This window comes from Cydia strobilella, chromosome 17 (assembly GCF_947568885.1).
Source record: "Cydia strobilella chromosome 17, ilCydStro3.1, whole genome shotgun sequence".
NCBI lineage: Eukaryota > Metazoa > Arthropoda > Insecta > Lepidoptera > Tortricidae > Cydia > Cydia strobilella.
The window spans coordinates 10,520,740-10,545,433 of NC_086057.1; the positions used below are offsets into that span (position 1 = coordinate 10,520,740).

Consider the following 24,694-nt stretch of genomic DNA (forward strand, 5'->3'; position numbering starts at 1 on the left):
GACCCTAATTACCTGAGCAACGTTCAACATTGTTAATGTGTCGGTATACCTCACTTTGCCTAAATTATACATTTTGTCAGCGTGTGTACCTTAAATTTTCAGGACTAAAATTTATTACAAGCAAGGTAGTTTTATTTAATAATACGCCGGACATTTACGTATTTATACTGAATTTCGGAGTTCGTGGGTAGAGCTGAATACAGCTATTACTGTATATTAAACATTTGTTTAGTTTTGTCTCTATTTAATTTTGTATATAGCTAACTTTGGTGTAATTTAATTAATAACATTAATTTAATTAGTTTAAATTATTTCAATATTTTAATGTACCCTCAGGGACAATGAATATGGGTATCTTTGTGTGGCATTTTGTGTACAGGGGGACCCGTTTTCATTGTCCGTGATTATTATGTTATTATTCTGGAACTACTAAAGTTGCTTATTTTAACCGATCTTATATTATTAACGTTGTTTATACCTACTAATAGACTTCCAGGGCTATTTGTTCTTTCAAATCAAATCTTTTTGAGACAGAGGAGTAGGGTTAGAGCCGGCGTAGCTTTATTTGACGTTCATAAGCGCATTGTAATATGCCTACATGAATAATAAACTTTATCTTTATATTTTTATCTTGCCCGTTAACTCTCAGAATGACATTTGTTTTTCGGGTAAAATCGGACGTAATCGCGTAATAGAAAATGACAGCCTCTTACTGAATTAGTTGCAATCCGACACCCAAAGAGTGCAGTCGTCTTTTCAGCCTTAAACTATATAAGAGTAGTTAATACCACCATTACAATAATATCACAATTTTCCAATTGTATAATTTTACCATATGAATTGAAATATGTGACTGGTATTATCAACTATATATAATTTCTAATTTGTTTTCGAATTTCAAATTCTGATTCTATTTTATTTAAATTATGACAAAAAGTCAAATCGCAATATAGTCATCAACCGAATATTAAGCATAATGTCATTAAATTAGGGCTTATTTTACATTGAGACAATAGGTATCCTTAACTTTTTGCGGTAAGTTTAAAACTTTTTGTGAGTTAATAAGGAAGCGGAACAGCAGTATCACCTTCGCGTGTTATCGCCGATACCCGATCTATCTTTCTAAAATCCGAAGGTCATTCTGAGAGTTAACGGACTGTATGTATTTATATATCAAACATTATTGAAATATAATATTGTCTTTACGACCTACATGTGAATTCTTGTAACTATTATGAATACATTCATAGTATAAGAAAAATGAATAACAAATAAGCTATAATTATTATTCAAAAACGTAGAAATCACATGCAAACTACGGACTGAAAACAATAGGTACGTCCAGTTGGCACGTTTTCGTCATTAACTACAAAGAAAACAAGTCTCGGGCCACTTAACCATGCTATTAACAAGCTTTTCTGTATAGCTTAATAACTAATTCACATTATGCCTGTAAAAAGCCTTAACTATTGTTCCGATTCGAACTTTAAGAAACGACAAATATTACGTCTAAATACGATATGGATTAGATATATTAGTGTCAAAAGTGACGTTTCTTTAAACAAAAACGTCACTTTTGACACTGACATCTAATCCATATCGTATCGTATCTAGAGGCGATATTTGACGTATCTTAAAGTACGAATCGGGCCGTAAATCTCCAATCGCGATCTTTTGTAACGAACCTTATTTTAAATGGATCTGGGATACTTTTACGACGGTACAATTGTGGTTTAAGGTTGCTGGTTCTTTGGAAAAGGGTGGGTGGTCACTGTTCTCACGCAAGCAACTTCTAATTGCATAACTCCGGCGTTCAAAGTGTGACCGAGGAATTTTATACGTTCAACAATTGTGAAAAATAGGAAAGTTTTGATGGAATATTGTGTTAGTAAACGAAGGCTACTATTTAATGGAGTAAATGAGTGTTTGGCAGTATTCGCACGATAATAACTATTAGGGCGAAGAGTGTGTTTTCAGTTGATTCGACTACCTATAATTTTCATGAAATATTTTCTTGAAGCTCTGTACAAAATTTTAATAAACCTATTGAAGAAATTTAATGTCCATAGATAATATCGCAAAATTAGTTCCAAATAATACTTCCATGCAACTAAAAACCTTTTAGCTGATTCTTAAGACGGGGTCAAGTGTAATCCGAAGGAGGTGACAAAGTATTATATCCACTTATCACGGTTGGGTGCTCATCGAACCTCGCATGTATTTGATTGTACATATACATCTCCACCCCATCCCCACCATTCCGCGAACTTATGGACCTTCCCTCGTAATGTCATGTATTTTGAGTTCAATATTTTGCGATAAGCCTTTAATAGTGGACACGTGTTTTCGACATTTATTATTTTTGTAGTTCGAATGAATGAAAGCTAGTCTAATAGTACTTTCGTCTTTTAAACATTAGACTAGAAACGTTCGAACGTTAAAAAATCTCATCTAGATTTAATATTGATTTTAAAGATTAATTCAGGAGAGCTAGCACGAATCGCGTAATGAGTAAAAATCGTGAAAGTAAATATAAATCATTATAATAAATTGTCTAATACAATGGCGTATTGAAGACCTCGTTGAGAATTTATTTTATAAGTTGATTATTTCGGGGTTTGTATAAAAGAGCAAAAGAAAGCATATGATAGATTTTATTATTTTCATTATTTTATATACATGATCAAGTATTAAAATTTAGATTGTATTGCTGAACAATTTAAAAATGCTCGACTTTTAATGGATCACCTAATTTTGATTTCCCCCTGCTACGCAATTAGGTCTGTGGTCTTTGCGTCTAGCGATCTTTCACTTGAATTTTACGCTCATAATGTTCGGGGAGGCTTTTCTGTCTGATAAATTGCGATGTTCGTCGAAGAGTTTTCGGTGGGTATAGCGATGCCTAATTGGATTTTGAAATTTCAATAGAAGAAACTGCTGGGCGAAATGATTTGTAATTTATAACGTATTAATGTTTAATGTATTATAAATTCAATATACGCGATATAATCCGTTTTCATAGTTTTATTTCATGAGTAACTATTGCGGTAACCGAAGACGTATTAAAAGCGTAATATTTTTCATTACTTAGACAAATAGCTGCCATCTTTTCATTCGCTATGAGAAAAAGCGCGATTTATGTGCAACATTGAAATAAATGACCTCGATCAGTACAAAAATGTGCGTTTGGGCGATTTGTACAGTCATTTTGTCTGCGATGAAGCACGATATATTGTTTACTTATCAAAAAAACGTGTCACTTAAAATAAATGAGATTGTTTTGTTTGAGAGATTTGTGTAATTTTATCGGATATTACAAAAATTATTACACTTGAATTTAAATACATCCTCAATTCCCCAGAGACGAAGAATCCAGTGAAAGCATAGATAATAACGTCACGCTAAAAGGCATTTTAATGGCTGGAATTGCCCTATTCTTCGAATAACAATGATGACGGTAATTAACGTCCGCTATTACATTAGACCACTGACTGCTACATTCTTCCTCTTTCCGAATAACAGCAAAAACGGATATTTTGGGATCAAGAGCTCTTGTCCGCGAGTAAATGATCAAATTATTAAGATAACTATGTAAATGCGTTTAATTTATTTGGTATAGTCTATCCTCCTGAAGGGGCCTGATTACCAGTCTGCCGGACGATATCGGCCTGTCAATTGTTCGGAACTGTCAAATGTTTGTTCCAACTGACAGGATGATATTGTTTTGTTATTGAATTTGGAACCCTTTGTTACTTAACAAAAGCTCAAAATTTTCTTCAATAATATAGGAGGCAAACGAGCAGACGAATCGCCTGATGGTAAGCGATTACCTTGGCCCATGGATACCGATATTGTGGAATATGTGCAAAAGTTTCTACGCAGGGTCTTAGGATAGGAGGCTATAATATACTATAACTACAATTAAGCACAACGGCGAATATGAAACAGATTGTGTACTTACGTCTTCTTCCGTCTTATAGTGTTTACACTGAAAAGTATAAGTCACAAGGTCAGCACTGTACCTAGGGGATAATGCTAGACAAAAATGGTATCCAAAAATACGTCACTTCATGAATTTGATCAACAATAAATATAGACTCTATTGACATATAGTGCGGCGGAGTAGATATATAAACTGGAAGTTGTCATTTAAATAATAAATAGGAAAACGGGAGATTTATCTCATGCATCACAGCCAATCGCTTTGGCTTGTAGCAAATTTCCTTTTACCATAACAAATTCTAATTGCAATAAAATAATATGGCCCGCGTAGCCACCGTTTCTTACGCTCCTCGCATAATCGGTAAATCCAAACCCTGAAACTTGGCACCCGTTCAATCAGTTTGAAAAAAGATGGTTACGTGAAGTAAAACAAGGTTTGATTGGCACCCAAAATATATAGAACATATTCAGCGAATATTTTCGGAAGATTCTCGTCACAAAAGCCATAAAATAATAATACTAGAGCTGTAATCATGTGTATGATTTTATTGCGAGGAATAGTAGATTTATCAATAATATATGTATTTAGTATTACCAATCTGTGACAGATATGTATTAAAGATACTAAATTTTAATGTTCACATTAGTAAATGTACCAAACAAAACATTTTACAACTATAGAAATTTATTAGACTTTATCATTTATTACAGTAAAACTCTGCAAATGAATACTTTTTTAATTTATTACTAGCGATAAAATTTACCACCAATATTAAAAAGGGCACCTTGGAAATCTTCGAAACCGTTCATTTTAACGGCCATAAAATGCCGTAGCGTGAGAAAAAGTTTTTTGTCTTGAAACCGCAACGTTTGCCTTAATGAACTTGTGAATTTATTACAACTATTAACATTTAAAGTTCTTAAGCGTATAGACGCTTAAGTTATAATGTTCAAATTAAATAAGTTTTAAATGTAAAATTTACAATAATATTATCAAGTGACTAAAGAAAAAATGCAATTGGCAAAAATTTCATTTTTGATACAAGTTTTTACCGCTGACTGTAAGTTTTTCCAAGGGCAACTAATATTCATCGAGACACAATTAGGTTTACTTATTTTATCACAGTGTTCCTATGGCCACCTCCTGTCTCTATCATCACATCAACTCGATGGAATCATAATATTGCATTGTCACCCGACTTACATATGTGTGCAAATTTTTAGCTTGAATGGAAGTCGGGAAGTGGGTCAAATTTTACTTGCAAGATTTGACCCGTACATACATACGTACATACATAGGTACTACATTGCAAGTTAATAAAAAACTTGTAAAATAGATCAGTTGGAAGCTTTTTCAATTATTTTGGGCTTTAACTAAAAGGATAAATGGATAAGCTACGTACATCACCTTTTTTCTGCAAGTTCTGTCGAACATCATTTCCTTGTAATAATGACAGGCATCTGCTCTTATTTTGTTAAATATTCAAGACGTCTTGAATCGTTTTCGGCGCTTGACCCGAAAACCAATACCTAATGCCATTTACGAAACACATATAGCAATATAAATCGTAGGACGCTGGACGTTTACCTGCGAGGCCTCTATTTAAACCAATTTATCTTTCCTTGATTTATTAAAGGTCCTCTTAATTAAATGGGGTTCAAAATTGGCAAACGCTGAGAAAATTACGAGCACGACACAATTAGATTAACAACACATTGGAATAAGGTAACGTTGGGTCTACAAATAGTAGTATTAGGTATGTAAATTTCTCACAGTATAAAAAAATGTTTTATTAGTTACACCAATGAAATTAGCAACAATTTTGCTAGAGCTAGACCAAGAAAAGTCTGCAGAGAATTTGACAGTACACGCAGTACCAGTGTTCAATCAGGTCAGTCAGTCAGTTAAGTCATCATTTCATAGAAGTTTGACGTTTAAAATAACACCTGCACTGAGTGTGCTGTCATAATCTCTGCAGACTTATCTTGGTTGAACTCTACGAGTACCTTCTTTATGAAAAAATAACTGAAAATATTTATGTATTTTAATTATAATTTAACTGAGCACGTACTATTTTTAAACACTAAACAGTTTTAGTCTTAATCAAAAGTAATCTCAAGCCTAATGATTGCTGTTACTGAAACATCTGCTTAGATACAAAAAAAAAACATTCAATTACCAAAAAGGTACTTTAGTATTATCATTTCCTTAAAATTCTACTTTAGAAAATGTGTCCGAGACATTACAAATAATCTCCGTTCACGCTCAACTTTTCATCATAATGACGGAAAGAGACAGCTGACTCAATTTCCCTAAAACTCTGCTCAGCACTTTGCTTCAACCGTAAATGTTTCCAACTGAGATCGCTCTTTATGAGCTTTTAATTTTCGATGAAACTCTCGTACGTTTCCAGTTCTGCCGCACTAAGCATAAGTACACTAACTAATTTTAAAGCTCATAAAGTTGTATAGGATATTGTACGGAAACAAGCTGGCCAATTCGAGTGTGCAATCTGATTCTGATACAATACTGATCTGTCAGTGTCAAAAGTGATGTTTATGGTTGAGGAAATGTCACTTTTGACTTCCTATAAGCATTGTTCGAATCGGACCGTAATGCTATGACATCACACCTGGTGCTAACAGATCAGTATCGCATCGGAATCAGATCGCATAACTAAAAGTTGAACTGGCCCGAAGGTCAACAATTTAATAATATTTTAATATCAGTTATCGCACTTATGCTTAGCGTGGCAGTAATTTTGTTGTACCTCTTTTATGGTATTACTGGTATTTATAAATAGATTCATAAGAGCTGGTGCGAGATTTTGTACTGAATTATCAAAATCCTCATATAAAAACAAGTCCTCATATATCAACTCCAGAGGTGTCGCATATAGGTATAGGTACAATAACAATATGTGTGTATGCATAATTTATTAACATTTTTTTTTAATTTTATGTAAATGTCCCATTTAAGTGAAGTTTTTTTATATCTTTCTGAGAATAATTCGGTCAAATTATGCTTCTATGTATGGGAAAGGCAAAAAAATTAATACCATTTTGAAACTAATGTTGTATATGATACCTTTGTGTAACATGGTGCTTCATTGACACTAACGTCTCCTTTTAGCAATAAATGAAGATGGAGTAATGTTTAAGAAATAATAAATAACGATATAAAATGATTAGAATAAAACATCTAGTGCCAATGTGGAAACACTGACCTAGTTTAAAAATAAAATAAATTGTTCCAAAAAACACCTTTTTAGAATTTAAGAAGCAGTATACTATAGTCTAAATGTTCTACAAAATAAATGTATAAATATATTTGTTTTGTAGAACATTTAGATGTTGACAGGAACAAAATATATTTAATTGTCGATAAAATGTTTTGCTACGTCACTTTAGTATAAGTAGCCCGAGTTATCCCAGGTTTGGACTAATAATCCCAATAATGTATACCTATATTTTCTTATCCATTGTCAGCTTTTGAATGAAGATGAATTACATCGTATTAGCGCCTTCAATTGACATTGAACTTACTCTTAAATGTTGTCTGACAATGTAACGAGAGTCTTCGGTAATAAGCTTAATTAAAACCTTGAGCCGAGGCGCTCATAATAACTCGATGACTCACCGTTTATAAATTATTAATTTATGTTGTAGACGCATAATTAATTTTTGATTATTATTTCATTTGGTTTTTCAATGAAGAGGCCTCGTCTTATATTTTCTTTTTATTAATGCTTGCTCGTATGATCCCAAATTTTAATGATGTATTACCATAAAATTTTGCGCTGTGTGTCTAATTTACGTGTAATATGGTTTAAAATATACCGAAAAGGTTAAAAGAAAAAGACTCTCCCGATCGTAATTTCAACAAAGGAATTCCCTGGATATAATTAGATTCCTTATCGGCCGACCACGGAATTTCTTTCATGTAAGAGCATTTTCACATTGTCCGATCCGATATCGGATGTCGGAATGAAGGAAAATGTAAGTTATATGTTCTTATCTGTATTTATCTATGCATTTAATAAATCATTATTACTAAAAAACTATAAATAACGCAAAAAAGCGGACTTAATGCCAATGGAACTCTCCTGCAGCTGTTTTTGTCATAGGCGCCTTCCGACATCAGTTATCGCTTGCGATAAATTCAGACATGTCGCAGCCCCCCGTCAGCTGTCGGACCGATAATATTTGTTTGCGTACGTATGTGTAGGCATAATGGTTGTTGTAGTGTGCGTGACCACGGCGTAAAGCCGGCGCACGGGCGCGCCCCCGCGGCTTGACTAGGCGGATGTAGGATCTACATCCGATAATCGCATCGGACAATGTGAAAACGCTCTAAGTCGGAATTTCCTTCGTATTACTAATTAATTTTTCCCACTAAGCGTCTTAATATAACGAGGAGGTAGTCATGTGCTTACAAAGGTCTCTAGAATAACAGTCGTATATCTATAATGATGATGGCAAGAGGCGTGTGCTTTTAGAGTTTATTTGTTCGTGTCTAGACGCAAAATATTAGTATTTTGTATAAGCAAACCTTTTACGTGACGCAGGATCTCATATATCACATTACGAAAGTCCTGATGGATAACGTGTCGTGTGATCAATCGCTGAGACGAGACGGGTTATTAATAAAATGAAAAATCTAGACGTAGATATATCTAGTTTATGTTTTAGTGATAAACAAATCTGTGGTGTCATACTTCTGTGGCATACTTATTCCTAGATAAATAAATAACAAAGATTTTTTCACATCACCAATTCGAAAAAGGGGTTTTTCTTCCCTGCTAGGAGGGATCAAAGTAACAATTTTCTGTTCTAGAACATTATTTTTACATTTTTTGCACAATATTTTTTAGCTTAACTAATATTTTTAAACATCATAATTACCTCATAGGTGATGTGAAAAGCAGTATGTGTCACATGGTAGCAAAATTATTTCCATCTTGGGCGTAACACACTTGAATCCCTCACTACGCTCAGGATTCTACTTTAGAATCCTTCGCTTCGTTTAGGATTTAATTTACGCCCTCGCCGTAAATATGTCATTTTGCTCCCTTGTAGCGCAATCTACTATTGTTGCCTATACCCTAAAATTACATCAATGCTGGAAAAGTTTTACTACATGTTCGAGTGTCAAGAAAGGGTTTATTCCTGTGTTTGTAATTAACTATTATTTAATGAAACTTGTCGTTAGCTCTTTATACATGCCTGTTACATTTAACAAACCGTGACAAAATGCTGCCAACGGATTTTACTATTAACTCGTTGCGGTTTACTTAGTTATCTCGTGGAACTGTTACAAAATTCAATGGCCGCTTCTGCTGAATACGTGCTCTGATAAAATGGCGCATCTCGTTGGTTAAACTATTAGAAACTAAAAGGTAGTTGTATGTTCCAATGACACTTAACTTTATATATGTTTTTGTATCTTCGAGTTATTTTATTGGTACCGTAAAATCAGGTAACTTTAGTCCACAACTTACAACTATGGTCCAAATTCAAGTTTCAGTAAAATACGAGTATGTATAAGTATTTTTAAAATTTTGTTGAGTATATAATATAGAAAGAGCTCCGAAATAAACGTAATGTAACGAGTACAAATCATAAAGGCTCGTTAAGAAGTTAACTATAATATAACTATATGAAATGGCGGTTTATACGTAGATTAAATATAGTAGATTAAATATACAACTAATTTTTTTAAGACTTTTCCCGGTACTTGGAGTATTTTAAAATTAATTACTTTTATTTGGTTTTGTTATATTCAATTTAAGTAATTGGCATTAATTCTATATAACACCCGGTGCAACCTGGCGGGTGCCACCTAGCGGGTGGAAATCCTTCAGAGATCCCTTCGCCTCTTAATCCCATCTCAAATGAGATGGTAATTCTGGCGCCTGTCAACAAATAACCCTGAATATAAACACTATGCACGATAGTTCGGTGAACAATACGTTAATTTAAATTTGTATGTATGCGGATTTCGTATAGTTCGTCACTTCGTAGGTATAGACACAGCGCAGCTTGTGGTTTTATTGCCATTTTGAAAATGATCCTATTCTCGAAGTTACCCAAATTCACCTTAGTACATTCCAGAATAAAGGCTTTTAAAATTTATTGTAAACTGACTGACAATTAGCGTAACGTAATGGAAAGTGACATAAACATAGAATATGACCGTGATATGACTTTGGCCTGCAACGTCGCAGTTCGTGCGCGATGTTCTAGCGAGGTCAAACACGACTCGACTGGAACTCAATTTACGTGCGACGTAACACTGATTTCCCACGCGGTCCCATTTTCGTTACAAACGCTTCGATTGAAATCAAAGTAGCATTTGTTTAACTTACTTGTTTTTATGTGTGTTGGCTAGGTTTGGGGATTTTTTAATCAATTACATTTCCATTTCGTTGAAGTTTTGACTATAAACAATACTAAACCAATGTAGTCCGGCTGAAGGCATTGACTTACAATACTTACATATCTAATTTATGTAAACCAAATTTTAACCTCATTGGCCTAGTAGTTTTGGAGTAGTGATAGACAGATAGGCAGACACACGAGCTATTCTATAAGGGTTTCGGTTTTTCCTTTTAAGTTACGGCATCCTAAAATAACTCAAAATGCTCTAAAAATATTATGTTATGATGTTAAAATCCATTTCTCCTCTTATGTTTATTACACGGGGCACGCGGCTGCCTTTTTGTTAGCGCATATATTTAGCGCACAATTAACTGTGCTACGCCGTAGCGCGTAGGCTGCGTATGCCATTATGTAGCGGTGCTAATCTATGGGATTACAGTAAATTTGGCATAGAACCTTGAGGCCAATTCGAACGTACACTTTGACATCAAATTGATGTCATTACGTTATAATTCACGTGTGCATTTCGCTCGTACTTGTCCATACATGTATTAGCGCGAGCATAACGCACCAGCGAATGAACAAAACGAAGTCATTTAGATATCAATTTGATATCAAAATGTAACAGGCCAACACGTATGGTTTCCAATATGATACGGCCTGAATGTTTTTATTGGCTTCCTTTGTTTGCTTAAGAGTCCGCGGCAAGCTCGGCCGAAATTCATCTTTCCATACAAACGGAGTTTCGTTCACATTTTACAACTACGTGTTGGATTGTAACCTAAACTTTGCATATACAATGACATGAGGTATATCTAGGTCTGTAATTAGTTTTTATAGCTCCAGTTTATAAAACAAACGAAATAGAGCAAACCTAAATTCGCTGTATTTTTTTACTATTGTATCTGAAGCTACATAAACTAATTACAGACCTAGATATACCTTATCTTATTGTAAGTACAAAGTTTCAGAGCAATCTAGCAAATTGTTTTAAAATGAGAGCGTAACTACGTTTGTATGGAGAACCGAGCTTGCCGGGGACCCTTAAAGCATTACTGCCAGCGCGCGCTACGTAGCGAAAACCGCCTACGAGCATAGAAGCCGCCTAGTGGGTCGCTGGCTGTGAATGTGTTAAACATACACATCTACTCACGTAAACGTTGTATATTTGAAATTAAGGAAAAATCCACGGCCAAGTCGGTAGATTTTTCCATATTACCTATATTTTAAACATTAAAACACTACACCTTGGCAAGTCACGTGCGCTGAAAGATTCACTCAATAAATGAAGATAAGTCAACTATTTAACTATCCTATTAATATTTCTATTTCCAGTACACGTGTCTTCACGAGAACCTGTTCCACTACCTCTGCGAAGAGACAGGCACAGTGACGCTGCCCACGGCCAGAGGGGACGACGCGTGGAAGATCTACTTCAATGAGAATCCGGAGGAGATCGTCGATGAGTTTGCTATGAGATACGGAATTGAAGCTATCTACCAAGCTATGACGTAAGTTTTTCTTAAAGTTTAATATAGTGGCGCTCATTTGCAGCCAGGGATAGAGTAGGCGACAGTCGTGAAACATTTGTCGCCTAGTCTATCCCTGCCTTAACTCTTTTTGGACACTACTTAATACATAATTATTTACAACTGCCTATTATTCACAATGTAGCAATTTTTAAATAGATTTTTAAAATCGCTTAACATAATTAATGCCAAAATTATCGCCGTGCTTGCTTAATTCATCAATTTTCGCGACGGGCGATAAATAACACGATGATATCGCGTTCCAACACGGCCTTTTACCCGTTTACCTCTTCAACTACTTTGAATAATGTTGAATAATACATACGTAAATAACACGAAGCTATAAAATTTGGGTATGTCAGAAGGTTGACGTTGCGGCGACATGTTCGCACGTTTTTTTACGTTATTGGTAACGCAATTGAGAAATTAATTCGTAATTAAAGAATATATCGATCGGTGTTTACAAGTAGGCGCTTGGCTTTTTCTACTAAGCCCTTGTGCGTAGATTTTTTTAAATAAATATGTCGTGAGTAGATACCTACCTACCTATTATTTGTATTTATCTACGCCTAGTAGATGTTGAAATTTAAAAAGTCCGGGCAGATGCTCATGTTTACAATGACCAAGCACAACGAAGCTTAAACTACACTGATGCGGTGTTTACTTTATGTCGAAACAAAATTTATGTCGAAAACGCGATGCATAAAAAGCACTAGGGCGCTTCGCCAAGCTTTAGTGTGATCGGTCTGTATGCCTACCTCATGGTTTTGTGCAAAAACGTTAGCCTTATGTGGTCAAAAAATGAAGTTATGACAGGTTTTATTTTACAGTTGTACTCGATCCTATGATTTATTTATTTTCCAGACACTTTCACTGTTTGTCGACTAAATACTTGTGCGCGGGTGTGCCAGCGGTGATGTCCACGCTCCTGGCGAACATCAATGCGTACTACGCTCACACCACCGCTTCCTCTGCCGTGTCTGCTTCGGACCGATTTGCCGCATCCAATTTCGGGGTATGTAGTAACTAATACGTCCATGCTTTAGTTTTCTATAGGTAGTTTAGGAAATAGAATATACCAGGAGGCCTACCGCGAACCACGTTCAACGTGTTCCTTCCCTGTCACACTTGTTAATTCGTACGTAAGTGTGACAGGGAGGCAACACGTCGAACGTGGTTCGCGCAAGTCCCTCAGTACTAAAACCACCAGTAATTTAATCACAATCACAATACCTGGATATTCGAAATATTCGGAATTGAAAGCGCTGGTGGCCTAGCGGTAAGGGCATGCAACTTGCAATCCGGAGGTCGCGGGTTCAAACCTCGGTTCGTACTAATGAGTTTTTCGGAACTTATGTACGAAATATCATTTGATTCGCTTAATTTTCGGTAAAGAGAAACATCATGAGGAAACCGGACTAATCCCAATAAGTCCTAGTTTCCCCGCTGGGTTGGAAGGTCAGATGGCAGTCGCTTTCGACGAAAAACTAGTGCCCACGTCAATTCCTGGGATTAGTTGCCATGCGGACCCCAGGCTCCCATGAGCCGTGGAAAAATGCCGGGACAATGCGAGGAAGATGATGATGATTTGAAATATTCGGAATTACTTTAATAAACTCTACCTAATTTAAGAGTAAAATCAGTTTTGACAAACTAAATGATTATATTAGTCACACTTTTATTCATCTTCATCAGCCGCCTTTATCTCTTTTCGCAGAAAGAAAAGTTTGTCAAGCTATTGGACCAGCTGCACAATTCGCTCAGGATAGATCTGTCGATGTATCGCAACAACTTCCCCGCCTCCACGGCTGAGAAGCTCATGGACCTCAAGTCTACCGTTGATCTGCTCACTAGTATTACGTTCTTTAGGATGAAGGTAAACATGTTCGCTTTAGATTTTGTACTTCGATGTTAGAAGTTTTGAGATAGATTTTGTTTATATGATTACTTAAGTACATTTTATTTATTTAAGTACACTCGTGCATGAATATTATATATGTTTTATTCATTACTTAAATAAAAACCTATAAAATATATTGACTCACCCGATCCCGATCCCCGATCCCGATCCCGATCGGGTTATCGATCCGATCGATAACCCGATCTTCGCTCATAATTTAAACCAAGCTGTATCCCATGAACCGTGATAGCTTGAAAGTTGAAATTTTCACAGATGATGTATTTCTGTTGCCGCTATAAACAACAAATACTAAAAACAGAATAAAATAATTATCTAAGCTCCCATACAACAAACGTGATTTTTTTGCCGTTTTTTTGCGTAATGGTACGCGCTTCGTGCGCGAGTCCGACTCACACTTGGTCGGTTTTTTTTCTTCATTGAAAATTGTTAATGTGCTGTTAATATTCCAGGTACAAGAGCTAAGCAGTCCGCCGAGAGCAAGCACTGTTGTCAAAGACTGTGTAAAAGCCTGCTTGAGATCGACGTATCAATTCCTCTTCGAGAATTGTAACGATCTCTATAATAGAGAATACCAGGTATTTGATCATATCTATTTATTTGTTACACTTTCCAGCTTACCAATTGCACAGTTTTTACCTAATATATATTGTACCACCTAATTTTGAATTTTTTGATGTTGTGAGTAGGTTTTTATTTTTTATTTTATCTCCTAAGCGAGCCGTGGCAAAAAGGACGGACAAACGCTATGAAAATTATAATGCTGATTACCAAAAAGACAAAAGAGATGATAAAGCTTATAGTGTCTTATTAGTAAAAAAATATATATTCACTATTATTTATTTAAATATGTTATGCTTATTGTGTATTTTGCTTAAATATATGGACACAATTTTCATTTATAGCCACTTGTCAATTCTAAGGTGGATCCGAACGAAGCGAAACGCGACGGAGACCATGGACCTCAGCTGGACTCTGTGGACTTTTGGCATAAGCTTATAGCACTGATTGTATCGGTCATAGACGAGGACAGGAACAGTTACGCGCCTGTGTTGAATCAGTTCCCGCAGGAGTTGAATATTGGACAGGTTAGTATATGATATGATCTATTATACAATACAAATACTCTTTATTGCACACCTCAATAAAAGAAAACAGGAGCACAAGCAGAAGTAAACAACAGGCGGTCTATTATGTTTATGTATTACTTCTCCCTTCTTTCGCTTATATATTATGACTATGTCTACCAAAAAAAGGACATATTTTCGTCGCTGGATGGTTTTCTCGATTTTATTTGGACTGCGCTGCTTAGTATTGATCTGAATCTGAATCGGGGTCCAGCAGCTCTAGTGTATCATAAAGTACGCTGGAACATATAGCATTTGCTCAGATATCCGCGTATGTTCTACGAGTAAGATTCTGTTTTCCTTATCAATTATTCAACATTATCAATTTTTTCATCAGCTATCGGCAGCGACAATGTGGTCGCTATTCGCCGTGGACATGAAATACGCGCTTGAAGAACACGAACAGCACCGACTCTGCAAGTCTTCCGCTTATATGAATCTGCACTTCAAGGTACATATTTTATTTCATGTAATTATAACATTTATAAGGGAACAATATTCAATTATTGTTATGTGAGATGATAACAGTCCTTTGATAAACGAAAGATTTTACATATAACTTTTTTTGACCGATAGAAGGCAGTAGGTAACCATACGACTTTAATTATGTTAATATTCGCAGTGTAAAACCTAAATGGACGCTCGAACGGAGCATTTGCACACTAGCCCGAGGGGCCACAGAAGGCACGCTTCGGGCGTACACGCTCGACAAAAAATGGCCGTCGGCGTCATTCTGACGATTTGCTGTGACCAGCCCACGCTTAGATGTATTTTCTTTGTCCCAGGACCTTTCACCCCACGTGAACGCCGCCATGTACATGAGGCGGGAACATATGGGAATGATTTATATGAAGCGCCTAGAAAAGTAACGAAAATATAACAATATCGCAAAAGTTCCTCTAAACAAATGAATCAAACTTATTCCAGGTAAAATGGCTGCACACGCAATACGTGAAAGACGTGCCGCCGTACTGCGGCGCGGTGCCCGAGTACCCCGCCTGGTTCGAGCCCTTCGTGATGCAGTGGCTTAATGAGAACGATGACGTCTCGCTCGAGTACCTTAATGGTGCTTTCAACAGGGATAAAAAGGATGGGGTGAGTTGGCTGTTATTGCTAAACCTACGTTACTTAATCTTGTTATGCATTTGGTAAAGTCAAAATTGTATTAGTCTAAACAGCTACAAAAGTTCATCTTGTCGTTAAAAGTTTGCTGAACCCTTATAAATTATTTAGATTAAAATGTGATATTTATACATAATTTTCTTGGATTTCCTGGAATTTAATGCCTGCTCCCAAACTTACTAATTGATAACCATAACGACTAACTTTACTTACATTTTGGTATTAGCAAAAAATAAAATAAAATTAGGAGGATTCAAACACATTTCTATTTGGAGAGATTTCCGTACGTTGCACTACAATGTTTATTATGGAAGCATAATGAAGTCTATTTTTAATTCTAGTTTCAAAAATCAAGCGAGCACGCACTCTTCAGTAACTCCGTGGTGGACGTGTTCACCCAACTCACTCAGTGCTTTGACGTCGTGTCCAAACTGGAATGTCCTGATCCGGAGATATGGAAGCGGTACATGAAAAGATTTGCGAAAACCATCGCGAAAGTGCTAGAAGCTTACGCTGACATCGTGAAGAAAGAGTTTCCTGAACATTTGAAAGAAGAGCGAGTGGTGAGTATTTTTTATAGACTATCAAAAAAAACAAACGGGTAAAATCTAAGGGCTCCCCAGTGAGATTGTTTTAACAGGGCATGAATAATTTCGATACCGCACATAATAGTCTACTCTTAGCTTGCCTGACATTCTTAGGGTCGGTTACACCAACTGTTTGTCATTGTTAGAGTTCGCTAAATTGTATTGTATGGAAAGTTTCATAGTAAACCGCCGCGGCGCGCCGGTTGACGTTGATCAGTCTGTCAAGTGCGGATGGTGCAACTGGCACTTGGTATTTTAGCAAATCAACTAAAAGATTTTAGTATTAAAGGCCGTCTAAGTCGACACTGACCTTACAGCGAATAAAGTGTGGAACGACCAAAATAAATGTCATATTTTCATAGAAGTTTACAAATTTCCACAATTTTCACTTATCAAGCTTGGACTAACTGACCCTTTTTGAGATTATGTCAAATATTTGAAGCACAAATCATGGCAATATTAAAAATACCCCATTTTTTCAGGCTTGTATACTAATGAACAACATCCAACAACTACGTGTGCAACTTGAAAAGATGTTCGAGGCTATGGGCGGCACCAAACTTGAGACTGATGCGGCGGATATTCTGAATGACCTACAACAGAGCTTGAACAGCACGCTTGACGAGCTCGCTTCCATGTTCGCTAACAGGTACCTATGCAATATACATTATGTCTTGTTATTATAATTATTGGAAAGGAAAGATATAGTTAAAACCTTGTGTATGACTGTCAATTCATCACCAGCTATATATTACTACCTAGAGCCAAAGGAATTCAAATGATCCCGACGGGTATCTTTTATTAGGTTCTCATCGCATTTTTCGGCGTGAAAAGATGATGTTTCGAACTTCTTACTGAAGCGAAACAAATGATATATGTGACGATTTTAATAAATTGGGGCATTTTCTATGAAAAGGGACCTTATTGTCGATGGCGCTTACGCCGCACAGCGTCGCGCGGCATTGTATTTATATCGGAGCATCGTAATAATGGCGTAAGCGCCATCGACAATAAGGTCACTTTTTATAGAAAATACCACAATTTCCTTCTGATCGGTTCTGATCTGGCGTCTGATCTGTCAACGGATTTTGAAATTAAAATAATAAGCATGCTGTTATCATGACATGAAGTTTTTTAAACTGGCTTTCTTTATAAATAAATAGTTATAAAAATATAGCAAGGTTCGGCTGACTAAACTGATATTTTCAACAGCTTGGAGACCAGGATAACAGCCAGTGTGAAGGAGCTGGGCGATCTGCTGCAAAAAGTTGGCGGCGGCAACGCGCCAGGACAACCACAGCCGCCCGTACATCACGAGGCTGATGAAGTGCTAAGGCCGCTCATGGATATATTGGTATACAACATACCATTTTTTTCCTTTACCTAAATAATACATTTCCTAAGAATTTCCGAACGGTAATCATTAGAATATAATGTTGTTGAACGTATCGCGGCTGATAATTTTGTGTTAAATAAAGGTATCGCTGGTAATATAAACGTTCAGCGATCAATATTTCATTTATTTGCACGGGATTTTGCGCGAAAGAATAGTCGTTCGCTTATAGTTCTCTCGCCGCCGCGCTTACATTGATATTCTACTAGTAAAAAATTGCTGCTGTGACCAGCTATGAATGACCCTTAATCACGATCGCTTATACTTAACACTTTGCTTATTATTTCAGGATGGTTCTTTGACCATGTATGCAGAATCCTGTGAAAAGACTGTTCTTAAACGACTGCTCAAGGAATTGTGGAAGATAGTAATGAAAATCCTCGAAAAAACCGTAGTGCTTCCGCCTATGACTGATAAGACGGTAAGATTCAATGAACAGTTTTATCATAGGTAGGTAACTCAATCCTCATCAGGATGTCGATATGATTCTCCTTTCGTTCTCCTCACCGCATTTATAATTAAAGTTTGACGATATAATGTAGTAAAAGTAGCTAAGCTGATAAAACGTAAAATAGCGCAACTTGATTCTTAGGAGAGTAAAAACATGCGCAGGACATTTTGAACACATAATTTGATTACGTCGCCTCGCTTTAAGAATAATCATTATTAAAAAATGTAATGAATGTTGTTTGTGTCTCAGATGATGCTGAAGAACTTAACCAACAACGCGAAGAACCTCGCAGCGAACGCCAAGATCGAAGATATGACGCAACTCTTCAAGAGCACTGTTGGCAAGCAAGACGTCAAGCACGCGCTGTCTGGAGTTATGGATATATCTAAAGAGGTACATTCTAACTTGAAAATTTCTAGTAGAGGTATATTTTAATAGTAGAAGAGGTAATATAGGTACCTATTTTTGAGTAGGTTATGAGTTATGACCAACAAACTAGTCATATACAAGCAAAGTACACAGGTAAAAAGGTATCGCTTAATAAATATGTGATAATAGCCGTACAGCGCCTTTTAGCATCTGTGAAAACAGTTCGACGATTCCACGGATAGAAATACCTAATGGTCCGAAAACACGTCACTGTCCCAGTGCATGTCTGCAGTCCCAGTGCATGTGCATGCCAACACATCTTTAAACTTACTTCATTAGTATTAGAGGCGACAACAGGGTGTCAAATACGAGGAAACGAGCAATAGGATGTTTACCTATAGTTTTTATGTTTAAGCTTAAAAGCTCTTCAGGTAGAATTATGGATTGATGGACTTATTTCGTACGGACTGTATAGCAAACAGTTAAATAATATTAATAATATTTCACAGCATTTGTCAGCTGAGAAGAGTTTGACTCCAAAGCAGTGCGCGGTGCTAGACGCCGCTCTGGACACCATAAAGCAATACTTCCACGCTGGCGGAAACGGGTTGAAGAAGACGTTCTTGGAAAAGAGCCCAGAGCTTCAGTCGTTGCGATACGCTCTCAGTCTGTACACGCAGACGACGGATACGCTGATCAGAACATTCGTCACGAGTCAGCAAAATCAAGGTTAGTTTGAGTTCTTTGACCTATATGGGTTGCAACTTGCGATCTCCGAGGTTTTTGTTTAATGATCTCTTGCTCTTTGCTATGCAGTTTGCAAGCTTTAAAACGGGGGTGAAATCACTTATGCTTGAAATTATGACACATGATTGAAATCTCTGTAAAAAAATATTTTTACTCTGGTTGGACGAACCAATACAGGACTAGCAGGCGAGAAAATATATCTAGAACAATAAATTAGAAACTAAGAGAGCGAGACGGCACAGGTGCGTCACCAGTAGCACATCAGTGACAACATATCCCCATATCGAGTCGAATGAGCAAAGAATACCTACCAGTTGGGTAATTCAATTGTTTTAACATGCAGATACGTCTGCGATTAAAAAGATGTAATCGTCTTACGGTAGATGTCGCTTTACGCCACCCCAAAGGCGTGTATACATAAGGGAAGGAATGGAAAGATTTGCAAGGTTCTGGTAGGCTTCCGTAGCTCAATTGGTTAAGAGCAACGCACGGATTGCGGAGGTTGCGGGTTCAAATCCTGCCGGAAGTGAAACTTTTTCCATTTTTTCCTTTAATATAAAATTCAGTTGGGTAATTGTTCATTCATGATATATGTAGTATGTGTGATCAATTTTTTGCCTAAAATTTCAGATGCAGCAGTGGCTGAGGAAGGAAGCGTCGGAGAAGTGTCGGTGCAGGTTGATATATTCACGCATCCAGGAACTGGGGAGCAGAAAATCACTGTGAAAGGCAAGAATTGCCATAAATTATAAGTAGTTTCTGATAAAAAAAATCCGTATCCAACAGCAAGATTGAGGTTGCCCATTCGAGTAACATGCGCCAAAATGCTACTCACACGCTAATATCGAGCGGGCCAGTCATAAGAATTACATTGATAGTGTACGTTATAACACCTAGGTGCTAGGTGGTTAGGTGTACTAGGTATGCTTAAATGTTCTTAGCGCTGTGGGCACGACAACTAGATATAATTGGCGTCCACATGGTTAAATGGCTCCGTGAACGCACTAAAATAATTCAGAATCGTACACTCGAGTACGAGCAACTTTGATGTTTGCAATCTGATGAGCTAAAACGCTATTATTAATTTGTAGTCAAAGTAAAAGCGTCAAATTATAAATACCTAGTATTAAAAGTAAGCAGCACGGCCCCTCAAAAACATAAATACCTACTTATAATCTACTCTTAACATTAATTAACATTTTCATTGGTTATTCTAAATCTCAACAATCTCAACATGTTCCCAGCATGTATAAAAAAAATGTTTATTGAGTTCGCACAAACAAACGTAATTATAACTGGGCAGGTGCCTCTTATTAAGCGTACAATGACACTTGTGTCAAGAGACACCGCTCTCCCGTAGGTGGTAACAGAATTTATATAAAAGCAATAGCTGTGGCTTAAAACTAATATTTCTTCATAATATGTATACACGGTGTTACTTGAGCCACTGAAAACCTGAGACATCCCAACAGTTTTTATTTATTTTAAACTCATCTTGAGTATTTATTCTTTAATCCGATAAATATTTAAAAAAATATTAGTTGTTTAGTTTTCTTAACAATTCTATTAGACTGGTAATTCTACACAAGATGCTTTGTCATTTTAGTGACATCAAACAATTGCTAGTTACCATCGTAAACACCACCGTACCATCGTAACTGACCATTTGCATACCTCACTGCAACGAGATAAGGTTTACCAATGGCCAGTTAAGGGGCAGGGCAGGGCTCATTGACAAATAACGTGTCAAATGCTAGTTATTGATATTGTTGTATTAGAAACCTGTAGAACGGGCATGTAAAAATAATAAAAAAATATAAAAAAATTACCCCCTTTAAAACATAGCGCGATCGATTCTTCTATTGATTCTGAACAAACTGTTTTTAGGTTTTCAGTGGGTCAAGAAACACCGTGTATATATAGCAATCAATAACTGTACCTTTAACTGTAACTTCCTTCACTTCCTTGGAATAATTTATATTACTAACTAGATAATAGTCCGATGTTTTATACACAATACAAGTTACACAGGAAAACCTGTAATTGGCCATACTATTGAATAAATTAACATAAGGTAAAAAAACTCTGTATCGCTGTTGGTTTTCTCAATAAATAATAATAAGTAGTTTTTTTTTGTATCCAGTGGTAGCAGCGAACGACCTGAAGTGGGTGATCCAAAGCGGGATGTTCCGGCCGTTTATCGAAGTGAACCTAATCGGGCCGCATCTCGCCGACAAGAAGCGGAAGTTCGCCACCAAGTCCAAGAGCAACAACTGGAGTCCGAAGTTCGGCGAAACCTTCCATTTGTAAGTTTATATCTTTGCTAGCTTCTGCCCGTGAGTTTCTGCGTGGAATGATAATGATGATGGTTGATAAAAACTATACTATGTCCTTCCTCGGGCCTTAAAACTGCCTCAATACCAAATATCATCTAAATCGGTACAGCGGTTTAAGCGTGAATAGGAAGCAGACAGACAAACAGAGAGACAGTTACTTTCTCAGGGATTAGTAGGGATAAGCCTTTTTTCCACTTTCACAGACTAATGACTAGATAGTTTTAAAGTTTGTGGTTTGTCATCGTCAAGTAAAATTTGCTCGGACCGCTCGTTATTTTTATTTACTTGTTTTACTACGATCTGCAGTTTCAATAAAGAAAGCTCAACAAGTACTTATTAATGGTAGCCATTACTCGTTCATGCTTTCTCTCTGTAGTTGAATTGACTAGTGTAAATGAAAATTAAAAAAAAAAAGGATAAAATGAAAACAGTGCCATCTAGTTAGTTAAAAACTACCTATCTTATAACCATCTCGACACTTTGGGTTTTTAAAAAAAACTACACTCATATCGCTTCATCAATTGGAGAGCTACGATGCCACAAACAGACACAAACGAAAATTACGTTTAGTTACTCGTACAAACGATTTTTTTTTTAACACCCCTCTTTTTCCGTCTGGAACCAGGGTGCGTAGCCAACGTGCAATCGTTAACGCTGGGTAGCGAACGAAACGCAACTGTCACAGTCGCACTAGTGGGGAAGAGTGATAGATAAAGATGACTACGATACGCTACGGAGCGTTAATGATTGGCACGTTGGCTACGCGCCCTAGTATTTAATGTGCCAATACCAGTGTAAGTTTACTTTACTTCAAACTGCAATTAGGTAACTCGTTGTAATCGGAGCCTTAATTTATGATTATCATAATCATGAATTATGTCATATTTTCAGCATGATAAGCGCCAACGAGCAACTAGCGCTGTTCGAGCTCCACATCTGCGTGCGCGACTACTGTTTCGCTCGCGAGGATCGTTTAGTCGGCGTCGCTGTCATGCGACTCGCCGACAATATCGACCAGGTAAGATCGCATGACTGATTTTCAAATAAGTATCTTCAACCGGGGTGAATAGGGATGGCTGGGGTAAATAGGGACAATACTTAAAATGTAGTTTTTAAGATTTTTTTTGGTAAATCACATTTTAAGTTTTGTCTTTATTAACCCCAGCCATTTCTATTCACCCCGGGATATATGATATTGACTCACTCACGTGTTGTAAGTCAAAAATTGCTTGACATGTTTCGCTCAATAACGAGGAGAGCACGCGTTTCATTGGCGCACGCGCGGAAGCAATTTTCGACTTACAACACGTGAGTGCTGACCCGTTTTTCATATGTTTAATATGTCTGTGTCTCACAGAAGTTTTGTTATTAAGACTGATTTTTAGTTACATTGGACTAGTGGAGCATTTTTCGTACAATCGTAAGCTCTTTACCCAAATAACTTTTAAGGACGTTACTTTGAAACAAGCTGTCCCGTCATTCCAACAAACGTTTATCCATTTTTGCTACGAAATCACAATAAAACGATATGTGTCGATTTATTTCAGAACTCATGTGCCGCTTGGCTCCCACTTGGCACGCGTGTGAAAATGGATGAGACGGGGTGGACGATCCTCAGGATCCTCTCGCAGCGGCACAGCGACGAGGTCGCCAAGGAGTTCGTCAAGCTCAAGTCGGAGATGCGGTCGGAGGCTCCGGCCGGCGCCGGGCCCCCGGGCCAGGGGCCCTCGTGAAACCCGTCCCCCGCCACTCGCGAGCCACAGTTCTTCTAGCGACGTCCGCACGGACGCCACCGAGAATCGCCGATCTCACCGATCGCAGTGATACTCGCTCCACGGTCCTCAAACCTGTCTAAACACTCCGATGTGTTGTTACCGCTCGAGTTGTGAGACATGGGGTCACGGAGATTCCGCCGGAGAAGCAGACATGACGCTAGGCGCTGCGGCGGTTTCCGGTCAGTGCTCCTTTTATTTAGTACGGCCTCGTGGCGTATTTTGTAAATATTATAACAGTATTAAGTTACGCGACAAGTAGAAATATTTTGCACAAATTCCTTAAAGTTAGCGAAAAAGACTGACCGTAGGCGGCCGCGGTCGCCGCGACGTCCACGCGCTCTAGGTATTCAGCAAATAAATCTACACTGCACTTTCATAGACACACACTACTTATTTTATCGTGTCGTGACTTTAAATATTCCATACAAACGGATTTGATAGGTTAAAGTTACTTACTATATGATTGACTTTAATTTTTATTTTTCGCACATTTTGCTGGGTGACTAAAGGGGTGGACGATTCACAATTTATGTAATAATACTTATATGGACCAAACTGTCACAAATACGGATACATTTATCCTAATCCATTAACGTTAAATCAACATTATTTATCTAATTAATCATCTACTCGTTATACGTGTACAGTAAAATAATATATGGCCTTATGTAAATTATTTCCTCGTTTGTTTGAGAATACTTTGCTTGTGTCAAGTTAAAAGGTACTAAGGGTCGGTACAGGCGGACTGCAACCCGACTGCAATTTGTATACGAACTACACGTCGACGTTGCAGTTGACGTGCAGTTCCCATACAAATTGCAGTCGGGTTGCAGTCCGCCTGTATCGGCCCTACGTGTTAACGATGTACTGGGTGTCGAGAAAACGTGAAATATGCGAATTTCCTGTATAATAATATCATAATAATCTGAATGGTGTGTAGGATCGCGGGAGCGTCGCGAAGCATGATTGTATAGGAGATGAGTGTTTCAAAAATTATATGAATATGATTAAGGTTCA

General features: G+C 37.1%; 2 protein-coding genes across 2 annotated transcripts in view; both read left to right on the forward strand.

The window, feature by feature from the left end:
* Positions 1 to 20,318, forward strand: part of LOC134749096 (protein unc-13 homolog B-like) — a 329,794-nt gene extending 309,476 nt beyond the window's left edge. The window contains exons 27-40 of the mRNA XM_063684000.1: positions 11,659 to 11,834; positions 12,717 to 12,867; positions 13,570 to 13,728; positions 14,223 to 14,348; positions 14,676 to 14,858; positions 15,235 to 15,348; positions 15,825 to 15,992; positions 16,361 to 16,582; positions 17,089 to 17,255; positions 17,819 to 17,960; positions 18,289 to 18,420; positions 18,700 to 18,843; positions 19,329 to 19,548; positions 20,197 to 20,318. Of these exons, the coding sequence (XP_063540070.1) occupies positions 11,659 to 11,834; positions 12,717 to 12,867; positions 13,570 to 13,728; positions 14,223 to 14,348; positions 14,676 to 14,858; positions 15,235 to 15,348; positions 15,825 to 15,992; positions 16,361 to 16,582; positions 17,089 to 17,255; positions 17,819 to 17,960; positions 18,289 to 18,420; positions 18,700 to 18,843; positions 19,329 to 19,548; positions 20,197 to 20,318 (2,226 nt within the window). The remainder of the gene's footprint in view (positions 1 to 11,658; positions 11,835 to 12,716; positions 12,868 to 13,569; positions 13,729 to 14,222; positions 14,349 to 14,675; positions 14,859 to 15,234; positions 15,349 to 15,824; positions 15,993 to 16,360; positions 16,583 to 17,088; positions 17,256 to 17,818; positions 17,961 to 18,288; positions 18,421 to 18,699; positions 18,844 to 19,328; positions 19,549 to 20,196) is intronic.
* Positions 20,319 to 20,890: 572 nt separating this feature from the next.
* Positions 20,891 to 24,427, forward strand: LOC134749097 (protein unc-13 homolog B-like). Its single transcript, XM_063684001.1, has 4 exons — positions 20,891 to 20,922; positions 21,693 to 21,872; positions 22,794 to 22,920; positions 23,450 to 24,427. Exons 1-4 carry the CDS (start codon positions 20,891 to 20,893, stop codon positions 23,633 to 23,635), a joined length of 525 nt encoding a protein of 174 aa, XP_063540071.1. The 3' UTR covers positions 23,636 to 24,427.
* The last annotated feature ends 267 nt before the right edge of the window (positions 24,428 to 24,694 follow it).